We start from the raw sequence: 22,385 nt of genomic DNA, 5'->3' as shown, positions 1-22,385 counted from the left end.
GGCCGGGGGGCGGGGCGGGCGGAAGCCCCGCCCCCAGCCCGCGCCGAGCGGCCCCGGCGGTTCCCGGCCGCGCTGAGGTCACAAGGAGGCGGCCTGGCGCCCGAGCCGAGCGCCTGCGCCGAACGGAGCCGAGCGGAGCCCGGCGAGCGGGGGACACGCGGACGCCCGCTCGGCCCCGCGTCGGCGCGGCAGGCCCGGCATGGAGGAGGAGTGCCGGGTGCTCTCCATCCAGAGCCACGTCGTCCGCGGCTACGTGGGCAACCGGGCGGCCACGTTCCCGCTGCAGGTAAGCGCCCACAGCCGGCCCGGCTTACGTAACCGGCCGGGGTCCCCGCGCGAGGGCCCGCGGCGGGGCGCCCGCCGCCGACCCCCGTGACCTTGGCCCGGCCGGCGCTGCGCCGCTGCGGGAGCAGGGGGCCCCTGCGCGGGGCGGGCTCCCGCCGAGCGTCAGGCCCCCGCGCGTGAGCTGTGGCGCGCTCGCCCCCCGCGCCCCTGCCTGCGGCGGGCGGCCGGGGGCTCCCTGCAGACGTGAGAACGCGGCGGGCTGCCTCCTGCCCCTGCCCCGGGGGCGCAGGAGGAGGGAGGGAAGGCAGGTGTTTGCAGGGCTCACCTGCTGGGAGGGGGAGGGGCAAGCTCGCGGACTCTGGCTCCCCGGGGCCGGGGTGGGTCCCAGCTTCTGGGAGGTGGTCGCTAGAGAGGCGGGTGGGGCAGAGAAGGCCTCCCTGCAGGGGTTGGCTCTGAAGAAGAAAAGCCCAGAGACGGATTCAGGCCCGTACCCTTTGGCTTTAGAAGCTGCGTTTCAGAGGTTTTATAGCCTCTACTTCATGGCGGGCTTCCCTCCCTCCTCTCCTGCCGGTCCTTAATGGGTCTCCCAGGCCAGGTACCCACTGCTTCCTGCTGCAGCCCCAAGGTTATGGCTGGATGGCCCTTGGAGGGGCAGAAGGAGGCCTGGATGCGGTGGGCATGAAAGCCAGAGGCCAGAGGCAATACCAGGGTGATGGGCACTTCCCTGCCTTGTCTGCCCAGCCGGGGTGCTGGGTGGCCACGGCAAGGTCGTGGCTCTCCTGGACTAGCCACCTTTGGCCTGTTGTCCCTGGCCTGCACCCCCCGGGGGCAGGAAGCAGGTGTGGCTGGGCCACTGCGTGCTCCTTGCTCCTTGGAGTAGGGTGGATTGTGCGGGCAGGGTCACTGGAGTGGTCCTGTGCTTGGGGAGAAAGGTGCAGGGTCTCTGAAGCAGGGGCCCACCTGGAAGGCAGGACCAGGCAGGGCTCTTGAGAACAGCTTCAGCCTGTTGCCCCGGTGGTAGGAGCAGCCCTCGCCCTTCTTGGCCAGGGAGCCATAGGAGTTGCCCTTGGCAGAGGTGTGCAGGGCCCCTGCTGGCTTCCCTGTGTCCTGGGCCCAGTCCCTCCTCCCTGTCCATCCACACCCACTCTCCTCTTTCTCCCTGCACTGGGCACACCGTTCCCCTCCTCGGCTCACCTGGGTCCTCCAGGAATGCACCCTTGTTCCTTCCAGGCATGTTCTGAACTTCCACACCAAAGTGCCTCTTAAGGTTGAGCTACGGTTCTTACCTGGGGTTTCGCTAGTGCCTGGCATCCTTACCTGTGTGCTGGGGCTGTGGGACACAGGCTGGGGGCAAGGGTGATGGTCATGTCATCTCCTTCTACCTGTCGTGGGGCGTGGAGGGGCTCTTGCCTCTGATTTGACCCATCCCGGCACTTCCTTCTAGGGTTGTGAGGCCCAGGAAGAGTATGGCAGGGTAGTCTCCGAAGGCAGGGGGCCATCTTCCACACTGAGCTCAGTTGCTTCATCTGTAGAATGGGCATGATGCCTACTCCCAAGTTGTTTTAGGGCCAGGGGAGATGGGTGTGTGAACATCTCTTGGAGTTGCTGGCTACTGAATGAGGTGGGTCGGCATGCCCGGGGCGCTGTACTCACCCACCACCATGCAGGAGGACCAGACAGGAAGGTAGGGCTGGGTGGCACATAAGTGTGCCTGGGGCATCTCGTGGAGGCTGGGACCTCTGCCAGGAGGGATGTGGGTTGGGTTTTCAGTTACTTATCTATGTGTGTTTTTTGCCCTAATTTCCTCCTCTTTCTCCTAATTACCGGAATAAGATAGAGGGTTGGGGGATGGAGAGGGCTGAGGAGGGGAGAAGGCCAGGGGTGGTGGTCCTCCAAACATGCTCCCCCCAAGCTGGACCCCAAACAGGGCAATGTCCGTGTGTTCGGGCGGCTGTAACAAAGTACCGCAGGCCGGGCAGCTCAAACAGCAGGTGTTTATGGTCCCTCAGTTCTGGAGGCTGGAGTCCAAGATCAAGGTGTCAGCACGGCGGTGTCTGCGTGGCATGTGGATGCTGTGTTCACCTGGTTCCTCTGTGTGTGTCTGTGACCTGATCTCATAGGGACACCAGTCAGATTGCTTCGGAGCACCTGGTGACCTTGTTCTACCTTAATTACCTCTTTAAAGATCCTGTCTTCAAATACAGTCACATTCTGAGGTGCTGGGGACCAGGGTTTCAACATAGGAATTTGGGGAACACAATTCAGCCCACAAAGAGAACAATTTCCAGAAATTTCTTAGTTCACTGGACACACTTAGTGCTTCCTTGAGCAGAGTCTAGATTTCTTATCAGCCTGCAAATGCTTGTTTTGGCCCCGGTTGCTTAGCTCTGGGAGGATCAAACAGTTAATACTGCAGGGTGCTCCACAGGGTCCCATGCGGGCGTTTTGCTCCTCCCCCCCCCAATCTGTGCACCGCTGGAGCAGAGCCAGGCAGTGAGAGGGGTGGGGATGGCTGCCGAATGACCTCGGACCAGCCTTAGCGCAGGACGGGCTGGGTTGGACAGAGCCTGGAATAGGCTTGGAGGCCCACACTTGCACGTTCCAGCAGGGGTCCTGAAGGGAATCATCCTGGATCGCCCAGAGTTGTGCTCAGTGGGGAGTATGTTCTCAATTTGGCCGATCCGGTAGAGCTGGACTAAGGCATGCTTGTGCACGCAGCTGAGTGTGGGAAGAGAACTTAGCAAGGGCAGCAGGAGGTGGGCCCAGGCTGAGCCCCACAGATTTGGAGAGACCGGAGAAGCCCCTGTGGGGACTGGCCCACTGTCCCTTTGTCTTGGAGTTCGGCTCAGGGACGGGGCGCTGCCGGCTGAGCCTTCCCAAGCCTCATGTGCACAGTGAGAACAGTACTCTTGGCAGTCAGCGGGGGCCCGGCTCCCAGGGCACTGCCCAGACGGAGCTCTGCCGGGGGTGCTCGTTCCTGGGGTGCTCCCGCCGCTCCACCGTGAGTGTGTCTGTGGCGCAGACTTGTGCTGGCTGGAGGCCTGCGAGGCTGGGCTTCAGGGCCCTGGTTCCCAAACTGCTTCTTGCCAGGTCCCCAAAGCGCACTGCTTGCCGTCTCAGGCAGGCAGCCCATGAGCAGCCGCCCTCCCTGGGCAGAGAAAAATGTCAGATGAAACACAGAGGAGCAGAACCTTGACCCTGTTTTTGAATTTTGTTTTCAGGCCGAGTCCAAAGTATATTCTAGTGACTGGTGACAGGAAGTAGAACGTCGGGCAGGATGACCCCATGTTTGCAGAGCAAGGAGAGTAAGGGCATGGTCTTCATGGCCCTGTCCGTGGAGAGAGGGCTGCCAAGTCAAGGCCAGACAGGCCGATGATGCGTCGGGGGCGCCTCCCTGTGCACGGCTGGGCCTTCCTGCTGCTCTGGCCTTAGGTTCTGAGGCCGGGAAAGAGCACGGAAGGGTGAGGTAGGGTGAGATGAAGTGCACCCCGGCGCCTGTTGCCTCCCACACCAGATACTGGTGGGACTGCCTCCTCTTGGAAATTGGAAACCTAACGTTCTCCCGGGCCGGGAGGTACAGTCCGAGCGAGCCGGCTGCGTGTATGTCGGCACGTTGGATTGGCAGCGCCTACCGTGGGGAGCGGAGGTCCCAGAATCCCCCAGGCAGCCGCACCACCCGCTTCTGAGCTATCGTGGTGAAGGTACAGCAGATCTGCGAGCCTTGGGGTGGTGTGAGTGTCCCGGAGCCACTCTCCCAAGTGTTGCAGACTGAGGGGATTAAAACCAGAGATTCTCTCGCCGCGCTGGGGGCCAGAAGCTGAAGTCAGGGTGTTGGTGGAGCCGCATGCCATCTGAGGGCTCCAGGGGAGGAGCCTTCCTTGCCATGGACAGGTGGGATCTCTGTGCTGGGCTGGGGGCATCGCTGGAGGGTCACAGTGGAGAGGTGCAGCCTTGAAAGGTCACCTCCAGTAGCCTTGAGAATCTGACTTGGGCTTTTGCCTAAAACCCACTTAAATCCCATGTCAGGATCTCCGTGACGGTGTGGGGGTGGCGGGGAGTCGTTTATTTCCAGCTTTTCACTTTTAAGAACCCCTGGAGCCTCAAGGTGGCCTTCTTCAGAGGAAGATCTTTACATTTTTTCCTTAGCACTCCTAGGATAGAAGGGCCTCGTGCAGCAGAACTACATTTGGTAAGAACGTCACCCTGCCCCCTTTACAAGACATGGTTTTTGCCTTAATGTTTTTCCTGGTGATGCCCATATTGGCAAACAGTACAAGACCACTGACACGTGGACATTCACATCCTTGGAGGTGGTGTGTTGGGTTTGGAACATGTCCCAAGCATGTTCTGGAATGTTCCCTTGTGCTCCAGGACACGTAGCTCTGCTTGCTTCACTTCCTGCCAGTTGTAATGATTCCTGTTGCCACAGCCTCTGGAAGTCCCCGGGCTGGTCGGGGCTGTGCCAGTCATTGCTTTTGCTGTTTCCCCAAGAAGGTCCAGAATTGCTTAATTTCTTGATTTCCTAACTCTCTTTCTTGGTTTGGGACTAAGGTTTCTGTTGTTCCTCTTCGCTTGTCATGGAGAAAGCAAGAACTTAATTGGTCCCATTTTCTGATCCCCCCCCCCCCCCCGCCGTGTCTGCGTGCATGTGCGTGTGTGTGTGTGTTGTGTGTGCGCTGTCCTCTGGGTGGGGCCCTGTCTCCTGTCTAAGTGACTGTCCTCACAGGGGTCTGGGGTAGCACTGTGCCCTCTGGAAGGGAGTGTGTGTCCGTGCGCAGGGGGCTTACATGACGCGGGGGCCGTCGGCTTCGTGGCTCACCGGCTTGGTCATGCCCGGGGCACGCCTGCGTGGAACTTCTGAAATAGAACCAGCCCGTTCTGCTCACACAGCTATGTGGAAGAGTGACACCGAGGAACGGAATAAATGATGGAGTTTCTCCAGAAGAAAGGAGGCAGGTGTGGGGCCCCAGGCCATGTGGTAGCATCACGTGGTTGGCCCAGGGGCGCAATGCCTCTCTTCCCTGCCCACCCAAAGCAGCCGCCCTGTTCCCTGTCCATACCGGATGCTGCCGGGAGACCCGTTCTCTTAGGGCGTTGTAGCGCAGCCCAGCCCCCAGCAGAACCCGGCCGCTAGCACACGGACCCTGTGCAGGCCTGGGGGGCATGGGGTGTGCTGTGAGCAGCGTGGGGGTCCAGGGCTGTGACAGCTGAGGCGGGGGCGCACACGTGGGCAGAGGGCCGTAGGACTGCAGGTGAGCTGCAGGCCGCTTCAGGGATGGAGGGCTGTTTCCAGTAGGAGTTCCTGTTGGAGGTCAGAGGACAGTGGACGTGGGTAGAGCTGAACTGCGGGGCTGAGTAGTTACAGGAGGTGGGCAGGACAGCGGGCACTCAGCCCCGAGGCTGATCAGGATGCCCTCAGTCACATGACACTCTGGTGTCCCCTCTTTCCTAATTCTGATTTCCTGTAGAAGCAGCTCCAGGTCTTGCAAAACAAGCCATAGTGAGGATTCTTGAAGACAGTGACCCCCCCTCCCCCAGAGGAACCGGGGTGGTCTGGGCAGGATGGGGGAGCTGTGCTGGAATATTCCAGAGCTTCCCCACTCCTGCTGTTCTGAGTGCTCTGCATCCCTGCGAGGGCGGATTGCCTGCTGAGCTGCTGGGTTAATGACCGTGTCTTGCGTGGCTGTCAGCAGAGTGTGTTGATGATGCGGCAGTGAGGGGGATCTGGCTGCAGAGAACATGCGTCACCTGCCCAGGGCCCCTCCCCCTCCCCAGGGGCTGGCTGGGGAGAGGGAGCGTGCCTTGTTGTGGGGGCTGCTTGGCCAAGGCTCCGGGTTTTTTCTGAATGGGAGTGGGCTTGCTGGTGGAGCCCGAGGCCGGGGCTTTGGCCATGCCAGCCTTCATCCTGAGGTTCAGGGGATGGTGGACGCGTCCTAGGGGCTCACGGTTGGTGGCGCCCCAGAACCCTAAACCACCACCAAGCCCGGGTGCTGCAGCAGAGGCTGAGAAGGCAAGGACCTGCACAAGGTCTCGGGGGCTTGAGAGAAAGGTAGTCTACGTTCAGGACATCTGCTCACAGAGACATAGGGGTTTCAGAGCTTTTGCGGGGGTCAGAACGTGGGCAGCAGCTCTGCAGCCAAAATGTGGAATCATGGCGTGCTGGGACACACAGCCAGGGGGGTCTGCGGGCTGGGGATTCACGGGTACACCTGGGGGCTGGGGGGGTGGTGAGGACCATCACGCAGGCCTGCACTAGGCGGTGCGAACAGAGACGAGGCTGCCAGCCTGGAGGTGCTGGGAGGAGGGGACTCTGCTTGGGGGCGGGGAGCAGCAAGAGTGGGTGGGGGCCGTGTTCCCCTCCTGTGGCAAGGCTTTTCTTCAGCTGTCCTTCCTGGGTCAAACAGCATTTCTTCCTCTTTTTCTGTCTTGAATTATCTTTTGCATCTTTTCACTGTGTGCTGCTGGTGCGCGCATAGATGTTTAAAAAGTGGGGGGTCGCGGAGGCTGATTCCTGTGTGTGTGCCCGTTTCCATGGTGACCGCACGCTGCCCGGGCCGTGGAAGAGGTGTGTGCGCGGTGGCCTCCGTTATGGGGGATCCTGCCATAGTCCAGTCGCTTAGGAGCGAGCTCATTGTAAGAGGTGGTCAAGTAATTAGGGAGGGCTGAGGCTAGGCGAGTTGTTAACATTTGTTTTTCATTTGATTCCTGTAAGTTTTGTGATTCCGGCTTTAGTAACAGTGGGGCTTTAGTAACAGTTCCACGTAAGACAGTCTTGCACTCCTTCCCTCCTCCAGAGGCTGATACCCCTTCTGCTCCCCCACCCAAACACCTGCTTCCACAGCGCACCTGTAATGAGAGTGGACTCCACGGGGTGATCTCCCTGGGGCCCCAGTCCCTGATCGCGGGAGAGCGATCCCCCTCCGCGGTGCCACCCACACTCAAATGGGGTTGTGCGGGGTGGGCACGGTCACTGGGGCCGTCTTTAGGATCCCGTCTCCCCAGGGGCTGTGGGCTGCAAGGTTCACCATGGAACGATGTGACTCTCACCCACGAGAATACACAGACAGACAGTGCCGTCCCATAAGTTGGCCCGATACGGGGCAGTCTTGTCCATCCGCGCAGCCCACGGGGCACGAGGGACTGTTCCCATGGAATGGGACTCACGCGAAGTCTGTCCGGGGACAGGAGTTTGGATGTGCGCCGCACACAGAGCAGACGGTGAGCGTGGCTGGGGAGAACCCAGGCCACCCACCCCAGCGCTCACCGTGCGTCCGGGACACTGCAACGGACTCCTGCACCAAGAATCAGTCTGTGTGGCTCCCCCGGGGCCGGGGAAGAGGCGGGGGCAGCAGGGTCCCGCCCAGAAGTGGGGACCAGAGCAGTTACCTCCACAGAGGATTTATTAGCTATTAACCAGGTACCACTGTCCCCCGCTTTCCGGAAATTCACTTGTACAAACGGCCTCCATGGCTACCTCTTTACGCTAACCGGGGGAAACCTGGAGAGGATTTTTGCTTTTATGGAAAAACCATTACTGTACTAACGCAGGCCCCTCATTAAAACGGAATGGAGCAATGTGAACCTCTGGAAAGCATGGGGTGCCCCTCACTTTCGGCTGCTTTGGCTTGCCCCAGGTTCCCGAGGGCCGCCTGCTTTCGGAAAGCGCGGGAAACCTGCGTTCCGAGCCGCGGGGTCCTCGTGGAGGCACCTGCGCGCCCCCGCACCTGGCACCTTCCGGAAGCGGCTGTGCGGCCGGCGGGAAGCTGGGAGGGGCGCTGGGCCCGCAGGGGCGTGTGGGGAGGGGCTGTGCCTGGGGTGCGAGCCCACAGGGGCCCCGCCGGCTGAGGGGTGGAGGGTGCGGCCCACCGGACGGGGCGGGGCCGCTGCGGCACCTGCTGGCGGGGTAGTCGGCCCGCGCCTGCGCAGTGGCGTGCCCGCGGGGGGCGGGGCGGGGGGCGGGCCCTGCGCGCGGCACGTGCGCCGAGTAATGAGCCGCGTGCGCTGGCCCGGGGCTCGGCTCCCTGTCGATCAGAAGCGCGAACTAGGGCCTTCATTCTCCTATCGGCTTGCCAGCTTCAAAGGATTAATCATCTACACGCCCAGAAGCACTGGAGCAGGGTATTTTGGCAGGGGTTTCGGGATTTGTGTCATGGTCGCTTCCAAGCTGTTTCTCTAGACTCGACTAGAATCCTAAGGGATTCGAAGCAGCGCTGGCTGAAGCTGGGGGCAGGAGTCTGTGCACCGGGCGGGCAAATTCGCAAAGGGCCAGTTTCAACTGTAGTTTAGCGAGACTGGTGATTTGTATTTTATTTAAGTTCTGATAATATCCGCTTAAATATTTTGGAGAGGCTTGCTCGATAGAGATCACAGGTGTGTAGCTCAGTGAACGATCACGGAGGGAGCTCCCCTGTGGGCCACCCCCCCCCCGGCCGCCACGGGCAGCGGGGAGTGTGAGCAGCACCCCGACGTCCACTCCCCACACCCAGCTGCCCGAGCAGCCTCTCCAGACCACCAGAGCAGTGGGGCCTAGCTCTGAAGGTTCAGGGGAGACTTGGAGGGTGGGGTGGGTGGTGTTGGGGTGAGTAGGGGAAGAGGCTGGGAAGTCATTGGTGTGCAGGAGAGGGAGGGGACGGCCAGGGACTGGCCACCCACGGCCCTTGGGTTCCTGTTCTCCTTGTCTCTCCCACACACCCGCCAGTCTTTCTCCTTGCATCTCTCCACCCGTCCCGCTGTCTCCTTCTCTGGCATATTCCACGGGACACCGGCCCACCCCATGCGGCCCCTCTGTAGGAACTGAGGTTTCAGTGTCCCTGTGCCCTGTGGGCTATCTGTCTCCGAAGTTTGTTGAAATCTCTCACCCACGTCCCCTGTCCTGTCCTTGTGGACCAGTGTCATAAAAGGCTCCTTTGTTCTTTCTCATTTTCCTGGGGTTGGGGAAGGAGAAGGGTCCAAAAGTCAGCAGGCTGCGTGAACCCGACGGCATTTGGTTTATGGGGGTGTTAACACTGTGAGGCCTGCTTCCGCTCCTTGCCCTCATTCCCCTAGGGTCACACCCACTCTTCCATCAGCAGCTGGGCTCATGGGGCTCTGATGTCCCACACCCCCGCCGGGCGGCTGTCCTGGCCCTTCTGTTGGTGCCTCCTGGTGTTCCACTGCTTGTGTGTGGCTTGTGTGGTTGGGGTCTCCCGGCAGCCCGTGGGCGGCCTCAGCCTCTCAGTTCTCAGGTGTGGACTGAGACCTGGCCGGGGTGGGAGGGAGTAGCGGGGAGGCGCCACACCCACTGGGGTCTGGAGCAGGGGGCCAGTGAGACAGATGTGTCAGCAGATACTCATTAGGCCCTGCTCTGCCCCCACATGTCCTGAAGAACGGGCTCGTGCCCTCCTGGAGCCCCTGCCCGTCCCAGGGGCAGCTGTGCAGGCATGGTGGGACTGGGGGCCACAGAGGGGGTGGGCGTGGTGGGACTGGGAGCACTGACGAGAGGTGAGGAGACAGGATCCTTCCAGGCTGACGAGCCGGCCCCTCGGTGCCCTCATGCAGGCGGGTGCTGGCTGCTGGCATGGGCCCAGCGCCAACCCCAGAGGGAGCTGTGGAACAGACATCTTTCTGTCGTGACATGGTTTCACATGGCTCCAGAGTCAGGCTGGCCACGAGCCCGTTTGGACTCGAGTATCCCACAGACAGGTTGTGGTTGGAGCCCATGTGTGAGCCCTGACCTCCCCCTCCCCCCCGCCCAGCCTGCCTCATTCACACAGGGGTGGGGGGCACAGAAGGAAGGCCTGAGTGAGGGCAGCCCTGTGCCGATGGCCCCGGGGCCCCACCCCTTGCTCTCGTAGGGGGCCTGCCTGGTTCCCACGGGTCTGGAGGACTTGGGCAGGCCCTGGTAACGCTGCTCACACTGATGAGGCTTTGGTTTGCTCCTGGGTGTTCGGGCCTCACCTTGTGGTGGCTGGCAGCTCACGGCTTTACCCTTACCCTGAGCCCCAGAGGCCTTGTGCAGTACTGGGCAGACTTCCTCAGGGAGCCCGCTCTGGGAGGGATGAGGAGGGACACAGTGGATGCTCTGAGAGCTGTCAAGGGTCCGTGTAGCAGGGCCCTGGTCCTGGGTCTGTCTGCAATGAGGCCAGCCAGGGCCAGCCGGGAAGGTCAGGTGGAAGAGGCCAGTGGGGCCTGGCAGGGACCCAGGGCCAGCGTAGGACACGAAGGCCGAGGGCTGGGCTGGGCAGCGTCCTGATGCCCACCACCTCTGACGGCCAGGGATCATGGGAAGGGCCCCACAGATAATGTGGCTCGTCCCCCAGGGGGCTCCGCAGCCGTCTTGTTGCCTGAGTGAATCCATACCTGCCTGTTAAATGGGAGAAATGGGAAAGGTGAGCAAAAGGAAAGATCTCCCTGGGATTTGCCACTTCACGGGCAAACAACTGTCCACACTGGCTTGCGGGGGAGGCATCTGGGCCGTTTGGGACGCAACCTTTCTTCCCCTTCATTGAAGGAGGAGCTCTTACTTTTTATGAGCTTTCTTTTTAACTCCGTGGCACCTGGAACCTGCGTGCAGTCACCTCCCTGTGCGGTGAGGCGCGTGCCTAGCTGTGATGCAGCCACAGGGTGGCCACCTGCCCCCCAGGCCAGGTCAGCTGGCTCTGCACTGAGGTCCCGCCTTGCAGCCAGCGGGCCGGGGCTGAAGCGCCCCAGAGGCTCGAGAGCCAGGCTCCTGGGGACGGAGCGGCCAGCTGTGCCGTCCAGCAGGGAGCCCTTGGCCCTGCCCCCCCAGAGGGGTGGTGCCTCAAACCCACGTTCTCGAAACAAAGAGGGCCTCACAGCCCTCTCTCTGTGTCTGAACAGATGGACGCCTCGCTGTCTTGCACTTTCAAGCGTTTTCGCTTGGCAGGACTTCCAAGGCTTGGCCCTCCAAGCTGGTGGCTCCCCGACATGCTTCCAAACGCAGCCCCTCACCACACGCATGGATGAACCCTGCTCAGGGAGAGCCTGCTGCCTGCCCCCGGGGTCCTGGCTCTCTCACACCTGGTCCTTCTCTGTCTTGCAGGTTTTGGGATTTGAGATTGACGCGCTGAACTCTGTCCAGTTTTCCAACCACACAGGTAAGGCGTTGTTGGCCTGAGCAGTCACCAGAAAGCGGAGTGTGGGCCGGAGAAAGGGCCTTTAGAGATCTGGGGGCCCCACCCCTCATCTGATGGTCAGGAGGTGGAGCCGAGGGGCTGCCCGGCACGTGAGGGGCGGAGGGGGCTGGGTTGGCCCGGCCTTGGGTGTGGCTGCTGCATTTGAATCTCAGCCCCGTTGCTTGAAGCTGAGTGACCCCGGGCAGGTTGGGGGAGCCTCCCGGCACCTCAGTCTCCTCTGTGAAACAGGGACCTGCTCCTAGCTTCTGCTGCGGGGCCGAGCCCCTTCCAGGTGACCGCGGGCCGTGAGCAGGGCCCCGCGTGTGCACGTGCCACTGGTCGACGGTCCTGATTCTCTCTGTTAAAAACCAGCGCCTCGGAAACTCACGTGGTGTCGTCTGTCTCAGCTCAGGGGACCCAAGGACACCTGTGCACAGAGGCTTTGAAACAGAACTGCTAACTCTGGGGCCCGTGAGGGACACTGCCCTCGGAAAGGTCCCGAGTTGTCGGGACAAGCTTCCCGAGCCCGCTCCCCACGCCCCTGACCCCACGGCCTCGGGAGCTGCCTCCCCTGTGACCCCACAGTGCTGTAGAGGCAGGGGCATGAGGCCACTCCCTTCCTGGAAGCACCCCAACATCACGTCTCCTGAAGTTACTCTGAACGCAGACAGAACCCCGGGAGCACAGAGCGTCCTGGAGAGCGCCGGCAGGGTGTGCGGGTGGGTGCCTGGGCCTCAGCCCGCACGCTTAGGAAAGATAACCCGAAGCTCCTGGTGTGGCTTTTCTCGGAAGGGATGGGGCATCGTGAGTCATGAACTGAGGGGAAGAATGACGTTTGGGATTCAGAAGAAAACCGTTCTCACCAAAAGCCCTTCCCTACTTTGGCTTTGCTGAGGGCTCTTGCTGAGAAATTTGGAGAAGCCCTAAGAAGTTTAATTCGGCGAACTTCCCTGAATCCCACAGGTTCTATTGGCTGTTTCAACCACCTTCCTTTTTGTTTGTTTAAGTAAATGAGCCAAACTGACTTGGCCACTAAATGTTGGCGTTAACTTCATTGCTAAATATCACATGGCACCGTAATCAGCATCGGTTCAGTAGAAGCCAAGAACCTGCCACTGCGCTTTGCACAGATCTCAGGCTGAGGGAGGGGCCCTCGGGGGGCTTCGGGAGCACGCAGCTGCCTTCTGGGCTCCCACAGAGCCTCTTCAGTTGGTGGTGGACCGACCATCCCGAGGGGTCCTCTGACCCTGACCCAGAAGGGGTGGATGAAGACCAGACCCCCGAGTGTGTGGAGCCCACGCAGGTGCAGGGGGTAGTTAGGGCCAGAAGGGGATGGGGGGTTCCCGTCCAGTGGGGCCTACTCCTGCGGTTCCTGGCAGGGCCCCCACCCCAGCCTCTGGATGCCACGCAGTGCCTGCCTGGTCAGGGGACCCCTCAGGCAGTTCCCGGCCGGCAGTGACCCCGAGCACCCCCACTTGGGCTCAACAGGGCTGTGTATGCAGCCTGATCCCGAATCTCAGGGGGTCAGTCCTGGACTTTGGACCCGGAAGTATTTAGGGTCTTTTTTTTTTTTTTTTATCTTTCTCTCTCTCTTTTTTTTTTAAAGATAGATGAAGAGTGTGCTTGTGAAGTCAGGGGGCGAGGCAGAGGGAGAGGAGAGAATCCTTTTTTTTTTTTAAAGATTTTAAGATTTTATATATTTATTTGAGAGAGAGCACAAGCAGGGGGAGGGGCAGAGGGAGAGAGAGAGCAGACTCCCCGCTGAGCATGGAGCCCGACACGGGGCTCGATCTCAACCCTGAGACCATGACCGGAGCCGAAATCAAGAGTTGGATGCTCAACGACAGACTGGGTGCCCCGGTTTTTACCTTTTTATTTAATTTTTATTTTTTTAATTTTTAAAATAGATTTTATTTATTGAGCGTGAGCAGAGGCAGAGGGAGAGAGAATCTCAAGCAGACTCCCCACTGAGCACAGAGCCCGACGAGGGGCTCGATCCCATGACCCTGAGATCATGACCTGAACTGAAACCACGAGCCACTTCCGACTGCACCACCCAGGCGCCCCATTACCTCTTTGTAAAAAGAACCGGGAGCACTCACTGTGAACAAGTATCCATTAAGGCCTGTGTATGCGGGGAGAAAGTCACTGCACCACCTGTCCCCATCCGTGAGCGTCCTTGCCCAGCACTGCGCTGCTCCAGCTGTCTGGCCAAGGCCTCGCTGTTGTGCTGTTCCCACCATGTGGTCCTACTGTGTGCTCAGTGCTTGGCTCACACTGTGCGTGCCTGGCCAAGACATTTCAACCACATGCCGTCTTACCCTGCTCAATGAGCGGTCCTGTGGATTGCATGCGGGGACCCCTGAGCAATGTCTGGTCACTGCAGAGGCTTCTGAATGTGGCCGCCCACACTGCTTGTTTCCTGGGGTCGGACCCATGTAGGGGCACTTCCAGCAGCTCTGTTCCCAAGTACACAGTCCTGCGAGCTGTGATCCGCTCTTCCAGGTCAGAAAGCCCTTCTTGCTTTATTTAAAAAAAAATTTTTTTTAAGATTTATTTGAGGAGGAGAGAGAGAGCACACACAAGCAGGGGGAGCAGCAGAGGGAAAGGGAGAAGCAGGCTCCCCACTGAGCAGGGAGCCTGATGCGGGACTCGATCCCAGGACCCCAAATCATGACCTGAGCTGAAGGCAGACGCTTAATTGACTGAGCCACCCAGGCGCCCCTGACCTTTTTTTTTTTTTTTTTAATATTTTATTTATTTATCTGAGAGAGAGAATGGGAGACAGAGAGCATGAGAGGGGAAGGGTCAGAGGGAGAAGCAGACCCCCCGCCGAGCAGGGAGCCCGATGTGGGACTCGATCCCGGGGCTCCAGGATCATGACCCGAGCTGAAGGCAGTCGCTTAACCAACTGAGCCACCCAGGCGCCCGCCCCTGACCTTTTTTTAAACAACACCTTTCTTATGATATTTATGTGCCATCAAGTTAATTCATCTGGTGACGTGTGTAATTCGGTGGTTGTAGTACACTCACAGAGGGAACATTTTCACTGCTCCAGGAAACTGTACCAGAGTAACTCCCTGATCCTCACCATTGCCCCTCCTCCTGGCCGCTGGACCACTCATCTCTCATTCTCCTCGGATTTGCCCATTCTGGAGATTTCGTATAAACGGAATCATATGACAGGTGACCTTTGGTGTCTGACTTCTTCCACTGAGCCTCATGTTCTCCAGGCTCATCCGTGTGGTAGTGTGCCCATGTGCCACTCCTGGTCATCGCTGAGTAATAGCCCATCACAGTATGGACAGACCACACTTTGCTTCTCTGTCCATTTGTTGATGGGCATGGGTTTATGAATCATGGCTGCTAGGAATGCTGCTGGGGGCACCCGGGTGGCTCAGTCGGTTGAGCATCTGAGTCTTGATTTTGGCTCAGGCCATGATCTCAGGGTCGTGAGACTGAGCCCCACATCGGGCTCTGCACTCAGCAGAGTCCACTTGAGATTCTCTCCCTCTGCCCCTCCCCCCCTCAAATAAACAAACAAATCTTTGGAAACAATGAATGCTGCTGTTGTGAACATCTTTGTGCACACGTTAGTGTTCTCCCGGTGGATAGACCCAGGAGCACACTTGCTGGATCGGATAGTAACTCCGTGTTTGATCGTGTGAACGACTGCCAGACTGTTCTCCATGCTGGCTGCACCACGTTTCGGCCCTACCTCGAAGTCTAAGAGCTCATCCTCTTCAGGACATCCTGTTTGACTTGTCTTTGTCTTTTGCATTCTAGCCAGCCTAGTGGTGCGAACGGAATCTGTTAAAAAATGAAATTCAACCAAGTAAATTTGCAGATCTAATTGGTTTTGTTAAATGATTCATGAGTTGGGCAGCATCCCATCTGGCAAGTAGAGGGGAGCTCCACTGAGCTGAACCGAAGAGAGGTTTTTATTTATTTATTTATTTTTATTTTTTTAAAGATTTTATCCATTTATTTGACAGAGAGAGACACAGCGAGAGAGGGAACACAAGCAGGGGGAGTGGGAGAGGGAGAAAGCAGGCTTCCCGCCGAGCAGGGAGCCCGATGCGGGGCTTGATCCCAGGACTCTGGGAGCATGACCTGAGCTAAAGGCAGGCGCTTAACGGCTGAGCCACCCAGGCACCCCCGAAGAGAGGTTTTTAAAGATTTATTTAGGGCGCCTGGGTGGCTCAGTCCTTAAGCATCTGCCTTCGGCTCAGGTCATGATCCCAGGGTCCTGGGATCGAGTCCCACATCGAGCTTCTCCCTCTCCCACTCCCCCTGCTTGTGTTCCTGCTCTCGCTATGTCTCTCTCTGTTAAATAAATAAATAAAATCTTTAAAAAAAAAAAAGATTTATTTATTGATTTTAGAGAAAGAGGGAGAGAGACAGAGTGTGGGGGGAGTGGCAGAGGCAGAGAGAATCCCAAGCAGACCCTGCACTGAGCGTGGAGCCCAATGTGGGGCTCTGTCTCACGACTCTGAGATCATGACCTGAGCCGACACCAAGAGTCAGAGGCTCAACCGACAGCACCACCCAGGTTATACTGCAGTTAGCTTCAGTATTAAGTCTTGGTTTACCGACTTGGGGTCTTCACGTAAGTGACACCATTTGGGGCCTGTTTCTTCTAACAGAGCTCATTGTGGTTCAAGTCAGAAATGGCTGTAGATCAGGGCACCTGGGTGGCTCAGTCGGTTAAGCGTCTGCCTTCGGCTCAGGTCATGATCCCAGGGTCCTGGGATCGAGCCCCGCATCGGGCTCCCTGCTCGGCGGGAAGCCTGCTTCTCCCTCTCCCTCTGCTACTCCCCCTGTTGGTGCTCTCTCTGTGTCAAATAAATAAATAAAATCTTTAAAAAAAAGAAAAAAAAGGCCATAGATTGAGGCCAGAGAGGCTCCATCCTGGGTGAACAGGTTTTCCGGAGTAGGGCTGGCACACTTTCCCTGTTAAGGGCCAGATGATAAATAACTGGGGCTTGGCACCTTCTGTGCCCTCGCGGCGTGAAAGCAGCCAGAGACCACATATAAAGGACAGGACACAGCTAAGGTCCAATAAAACTGGAGCTTTATTAACAGACACTGAAAATGGAATTTCATAGAATTCTCACAAGTCATAAAGTATTACTCGTTTTTTTCCCCAACCATGTAGAAACGTAAAAACTCATTCTCAGCTTGGAGGCCATGCAAAAGCATGCAGCAGGCCAGATTAGGCTCACAGGGCCTGGTTTGTTGACCCCTACTCTGGGTCTGCGTTGCTCGGGTTTGCTGTGGATGAGAATAGGCTGGGGCCTTGCTAAACCCGAGTGCCGGGCCCACCCCCAAAGACGGACTCACCTGGCTGGGCCTGGACCTGAGAATCTGCATTTCAGATGAGCTCCCAGGGGTGCTGGTGCTGCCAGTCTCAGAGACCCCGCTGGGGAGAGGAAGGGTGATGTGCTTTGGAGCTCAAGGGTCAGAGGGACATTCATTCCTAGGGGTTAAGGATAGCCACAGTGTGCCAGGGGCCCCCAGGACCACCCCCAGACCTGGCAATTTGCTAGGGGACCTCCCAGGACTCAGCAGGAGCTAAATCAGCCCAGGGCAAGAGCTGGTGGGGAGAAGTGAGGCACCAGGCCCACACTCCAGAGCCACCAAATTTTCATGCGTGAGCTGCGGGGTGTCTGTGGTGTGGCCCCAGCCCTCAGCCTCGTGGGCAGGGGTCCTCCTACGTGGCAGGGGGGTCCCCTAGGAGTCCCGTTGGCAGCATGCTCACTGCCTGTGTGCCTGGAGCGAGCACGGCACCCCGGGCACCTGGTAGGGCTGAGAACCCAGGTCACATCTGGCTCTTGGTCAGAGCTTGACCCGAGACCGGCTCCACTTGCAGCTGAGTCTGGCGGGGCTGGGGTGGCGGGACGTGACGGGCCCTGCCTACCGAGCGTTTGGCCCGGATGGGGTATGTGCACAGCAGAGATTGGCAGAGTGAGCCTCCCACACACCCCACGCACCCCACAATTCAGGGAGAAGGCACACAGCTGCGTCTAGTGTGTCAGCATGCCAGCTTGGAGAGCTGACCGTCCTTGTGGTGCCGGATCGGCTCCGGAGAGTGTGGGCGGTGGGAGGGGGACCCCTGGTGTCAGCAGTAAGAACTCTGGGGGCATACGAGCCAGGGGTGTTTGGGGGGGTGCTCTGAGGCTGATGGTGTCAGGGCAGGGAGCCGCTGAAGCACGGCATCTCGGGCCTTGCATCAGCCCCCGGGGAGAGCACTGTCCCCTGGCGTCATCGAGCGATTGGGCCGCGGTGGGCCGTTGGGTGTCAAGGGCCTGAACGTTCTGCTCTCCCCACAGGCTATGCACACTGGAAGGGTCAAGTGCTGAACTCAGATGAGCTCCACGAGCTCTACGAGGGGCTGAAGCTGAACAGCGTGAATAAATATGACTACGTGCTCACGGGTGAGTCCGCGGGAGCTGGGTGCTGGTCCCTGTGTGCCTCGCTTTAGCGGGGGGTGGGCTCGGCCCTGGTCCCGGCCTCCTTCAAGGACGGATGGCCTTTGCCACCCGAGTGACTGCCAGCCCCCATAGCAGGACCTTGGGGGTCCCGGCCACATGGCGCTCACTCAGATGGGTCATGCTGGGGACCACACTACTGGGACCATGTGGGGGACACGTGGGGATGAAAACACCTAGGTCAGCCACCTACGGTCACCTGCTGCCTTGGTTCCTTAGTTAAGTTTATGGTAAAAATATGTATTTGTATTTATCTACGTAGTTAGAAGGGAACACGCTTATTGAAAATGGAAGAGACAACAGGGAAAGTGTTCCTTGTACACCTCTCACTCACAGCTTCTTCCATTCACTTAACACTTTTGGGAAATGCCTGGTGTCCCCTCAATGACTACAGACATTGGGGACACTTTGTGCCCTGCCCACCGTTCTCTGGAGCAGAATGGTTTTGGTGGCGCTTTCTCCTTGGGCGTGGTCAGTTGCTGTGAGCCTTCTGGTTTATGAGGGTTGCCCGGATTTCCCTCCCAAAGGTTACATGAGGGACAAGTCCTTCCTGGCCTCGGTGGTGGACATCGTGCAGGAGCTGAAGAAGCAGAACTCCAAGCTGGTGTATGGTGGGTGCTGGGCCATCACCTCCTCGGTCAGGGTGGACCTGCAGCCCTTGAATGGGTGGCTTGGCCTCCTTCCTTCTGGCGCCCCTCCTTCCCATTCTACCTCCCCCAGCCTGTAAGCTTTGAATGTGCTGGGTGTGCAGGGGTGTGTGCTTTCAGGGCTCTGGAAAGGCTTCAGGATGTCTTCACAGTGACCCTGGCGTCTGTGGGGACAGTTAAAGAGAAGTGGGTTGCATACGTGTGGTAACCTGTGTCCACATGTGAAGGCTGGAGAGGCCAGACCCTGCGGTTGGGGTGTGTGTGGCCACTGTTGGTCCTAGAGAGGGTGGCGGAGGGTGTGGATGTCCCGGGTGGGGCCTGTCTAGTGAGGGTGGACATGCCAGGTGGGGCCCAGCCGTGGAGGGCGAGGCTGAGGCGCGTGCCAGGCCTGTCTGTCCCTAGCTCCAGGCGGCCACACCAGCCCCTAGGGTGTCTGCCACCCAAAGGCCTCTCCTGCTAAGAGACATGGAAGATTCGGGTTACTCTTTCCCCCTGGGACTCAGACGTGCACATTCAGGGCTCTGCAGGGCCCTCCCACGTATGTGACACTTCCTACATCCAGGAGGGAACTCCAGTGGCCTGACGTGGGGGCCCCACCATCGAGAGCAGGAGCCGGGTTTGGGGGGCGTTGCGCAGCCCCTTCCATCAGAGGCTCTGTGCAGCACCTGCGTGTTCTTGTCACTTCAGCCATGCAGACTGGGCCTTCCCTGGGGTGCAGGTGTCCCAGGTGTAGAGGCCAGTCCCCACCCTCAGCTGGCCTGATGCCAGGTCCCACACTGCGGCCCACTGCCCAAAGGGAACGAGCTTGTATGGGGACAGGCGACACTGGCCTCAACCAGGAGGAGCGAATGGGACTGCTCTTCTGTGTCCCTCTCTCAAAAAAGGTGCAAATGATGGTCAGATAGAAATCAGAGCACTCAGTCGTCTCGGACGACAAAACGCAGAACGCCAGGTGACAAGGCGACTGAAGGTAGGAGGTGCTTTTCCCACGCTCTTAGCTGCATACGTGAAATTTAACAAGGAAAAGAAATGTTAAGGGCTCTCATCCTGTTGGGTGCAGCGATTGTTAATAGATGCCCTTTGTGTCTCCGCAGTGTGCGACCCGGTGATGGGTGACGAATGGAATGGCCAAGGCTCCATGGTTAGTGATTTCATGCGTGTGCTTCCACACATAGGACACTGCATACGCCCTATGTCATCCTCACCTTGAAGTAAGGGTTGGCAGACGGGGTTTCCTGTAAAGCACCAGAGAGCAGATATTTGGGGCCCTACGATCCGCTGTATCAAAAAGCAGCCCCGGGCATCTGGCTGGCTCAGTTGGTGGAGCAGTGTGCGGCTCTTGATCTCAGGGTCATGAGTTCGAGCCCCATGTTGGGTGTAGAGATGACTTAAAAATAAAATTTTCAAGAAAAAAAAAAAAAGCCACAGTTCGCAAAGGAACAGACATGGCCATTCCCTAATAAAATTTTACGTATGGACACTGAAATTTGAATTTCCTATAACTTCAGTGTCACAAATGTTATTTTTTTACCTTCCCCCCAACCACATAAGAGCAGACGGGCCGTAGCTTCCTGCCCCTGACGTCATGTAGAGCAGGGGACGCCATCCAGTGAGGAAGGCGGAAATCCAGCGGCAAGGATCACCCCATGGCTCCCAGAGAGGCCTAGACCGGGAGGGTTGGCGGGGGTCAGCCCATGCTGGCTGTGCAGCGCCCCTGTTGCGGGCCCCCACCTGGACCACGGGGCTCCCCGGCAAACATGCTCTCCTCTGTGTGCGTCAACCTATGTCCCTTGTCGCCCCTTTCCTTCAGTACGTTCCAGAGGATCTCCTTCCCGTTTACAAAGAGAAGGTTGTGCCGGTTGCAGACATTATAACCCCCAACCAGTTTGAGGCTGAGTAAGTAATCTGAAACCACTGAAGCTTTCAGACCTCCTCACGGGGCTTGCCGGTCAGGAAGGCCCTGCCTCAGAGCCGAGCAGAGATCTGGCAGCAGGGTCGGGGACAGGCCATTCTGCCTAAGGGTGCCCTGGCCCGACAACAGCAGCAGGTGGTCATTTCACCCCAAGTCCTGTGATCGCGCTGACGCCTAGCCATTTTCCTGAGCAGCAAGAGCCTTTGGGGACAGAAAGTGGAGGAGCTGAGGGCACACGTGGGTGACACAGGCCACGGGTTGGAGAGCCCATGCCAGCTGGTGCAGGGGACCATCCTGGTACTCCAAAATCCACATCCCAAATCTCTACATGGGATTAAAAGGAGTCAGCTGGGCCCTCGTGGTAGCGAGCTTCAGAGGGCTCTTCTTGGACTGCGGGGCCCCCTGATGAAGAACCAGTGCGGGGGGTAGGGGTGGGTAATGAGCAGTACCTGGTGCCGTGGGGTGCGTAACTGAGTGTCCACATGGGTTCATCTCTGCCACAGTGCAGTTTCTTGGGCCATCAGTGGGGTCCCCCCTGTCTCTGAGGCTGCCTTTTGAAGGAGGGGTGGGTGGGGTGCCTGGACTCCTAGGGACCTGGGGTCCTCGACCTGGCCCGTCCATCCTGGAGGATGGCAGCTCACCCCAAGGACCCTTGGTGGACCTGTGTGAGAGCGGTATGTTAACCATTTGCAGTTTGCATTTTGCATTTTGACTTTCAGGGGACGTTGGTCACTCTCATGGGCCACTGAGGGGCCATGTGCTGCTGTCCCTTGCTGTGGCTAGATTTCACTCTTGGCTGGTCCTTAGCCACGTCGCGGTGGCGACCAGGTCTGTGATGGCCAGCAGACACTGAGCTCCTGCGGGATGGGAGCGGGTTACCAGTGCCACAGTAGCTCTGGGGATGTTTCCAGCAGGACCCAGAGATGCAGGGTCTCACCTGTGCTCACCTGTCTTACAGGTTACTGAGTGGCAGGAAGATCCACAGTCAAGAAGAAGCGTTAGCGGTAAGACCTCCAGAGGCCTGGCATGGGACAAGTGGCACCGGGCGTGGTGGGGAGGGGACAGCTGTATGCCCTTGGGGGGGGATGGGCACCCCGCTGGCCAGCAGGGGCTGAGGGATGTGTTGTAAATTTCGTGGGGCCCCCGTGTGGGGCACCTGCACCTCTAACGTGCGTCCGGGTCTGGGCTGACCCGCTGCCTGCTCTGCTCATAGCAGGTGCCTGGAGGGGGGCTTCCTGGGGCAGCCGTAACAGAGTGCCACAGACCAGCATATGAGAACAGAAGTGTCTTCTCTGTGGCCCCGGGGGCCAGGAGTCCGACATCAGGGCGTCGGTGGGACCGTCCTCGGCCTAAGTCAGTGGGGAGGAACCGTTCCTTGCCTGCCTCCCAGCTTCTGGCGTCCCTGGGTCTGTAGACCCATCGCCAGGCTCTGCCTCTGTCTTAAGTGGCCTCCCGTTGGTGCGTCTGTGTCCCCCTCCCTTTCTGAGGACGCGGGGCAGATCGGATCCAGGCCCGTGCTGGTGAGCGCGTCCTGACCTGCTTGCATCTGCGCAGACCCTGTTTCCAAAGCAGGAAACAGGAGACGCTCCAAGGCTGTGGGCCGAGGGTTGCAGCAGTTCCGGTGCCGTGAGTCCCGCGCACCGTGACCTGTGTGTGTGCACGGGAGGCCCGCCCTCCGGACGAGCGTGCCATCGCCCCAGCCAGTGTAGACAGAGAAGACGGGCCCAGAAACCGTCTGTGCCAGGCGGGTCCAGCAGAGACCAGCAAGAGGGCGTGTGCGCGGCTGGCACGTCGGGGTGTTGGGTGTGCACGTGCACGTATGTGCGGTGGTGCGCTGCTGGGCACACGGGTGCAGGTGTCTGTGTGTGCACGAAGAGGCTTATCACAAGGTGCTGTCTTGCACCTTTGGGGCCGGGCGGGCACATCCGGGACCCGC

At 59.0% G+C, this 22,385-nt stretch overlaps 1 protein-coding gene across 2 annotated transcripts in view; it reads left to right on the top strand.

The window, feature by feature from the left end:
- The first annotated feature begins 95 nt into the window (after positions 1-95).
- The window catches only part of PDXK (pyridoxal kinase), a 28,912-nt gene continuing 6,622 nt past the window's right edge, over positions 96-22,385 (top strand). The window contains exons 1-7 of one of the 2 annotated variants that reach the window (XM_035030087.1): positions 96-286; positions 11,327-11,381; positions 17,732-17,836; positions 18,418-18,501; positions 19,632-19,678; positions 20,348-20,433; positions 21,408-21,453. In XM_035030087.1, coding sequence (XP_034885978.1) covers positions 200-286; positions 11,327-11,381; positions 17,732-17,836; positions 18,418-18,501; positions 19,632-19,678; positions 20,348-20,433; positions 21,408-21,453 — 510 coding nt within the window. In that variant the 5' untranslated portion in view covers positions 96-199. Of the gene's footprint in view, positions 287-10,602; positions 10,653-11,326; positions 11,382-17,731; positions 17,837-18,417; positions 18,502-19,631; positions 19,679-20,347; positions 20,434-21,407; positions 21,454-22,385 lie in introns of those variants that run through there. The other variant, XM_035030088.1, reaches the window with a different exon arrangement.

This window comes from Mirounga leonina, unplaced genomic scaffold (genome assembly GCF_011800145.1).
Source record: "Mirounga leonina isolate KUSES-001 unplaced genomic scaffold, KU_Mleo_1.0 Mir_353, whole genome shotgun sequence".
Taxonomy (NCBI): domain Eukaryota; kingdom Metazoa; phylum Chordata; class Mammalia; order Carnivora; family Phocidae; genus Mirounga; species Mirounga leonina.
This window is presented reverse-complemented; position numbering and strand designations above follow the sequence as displayed.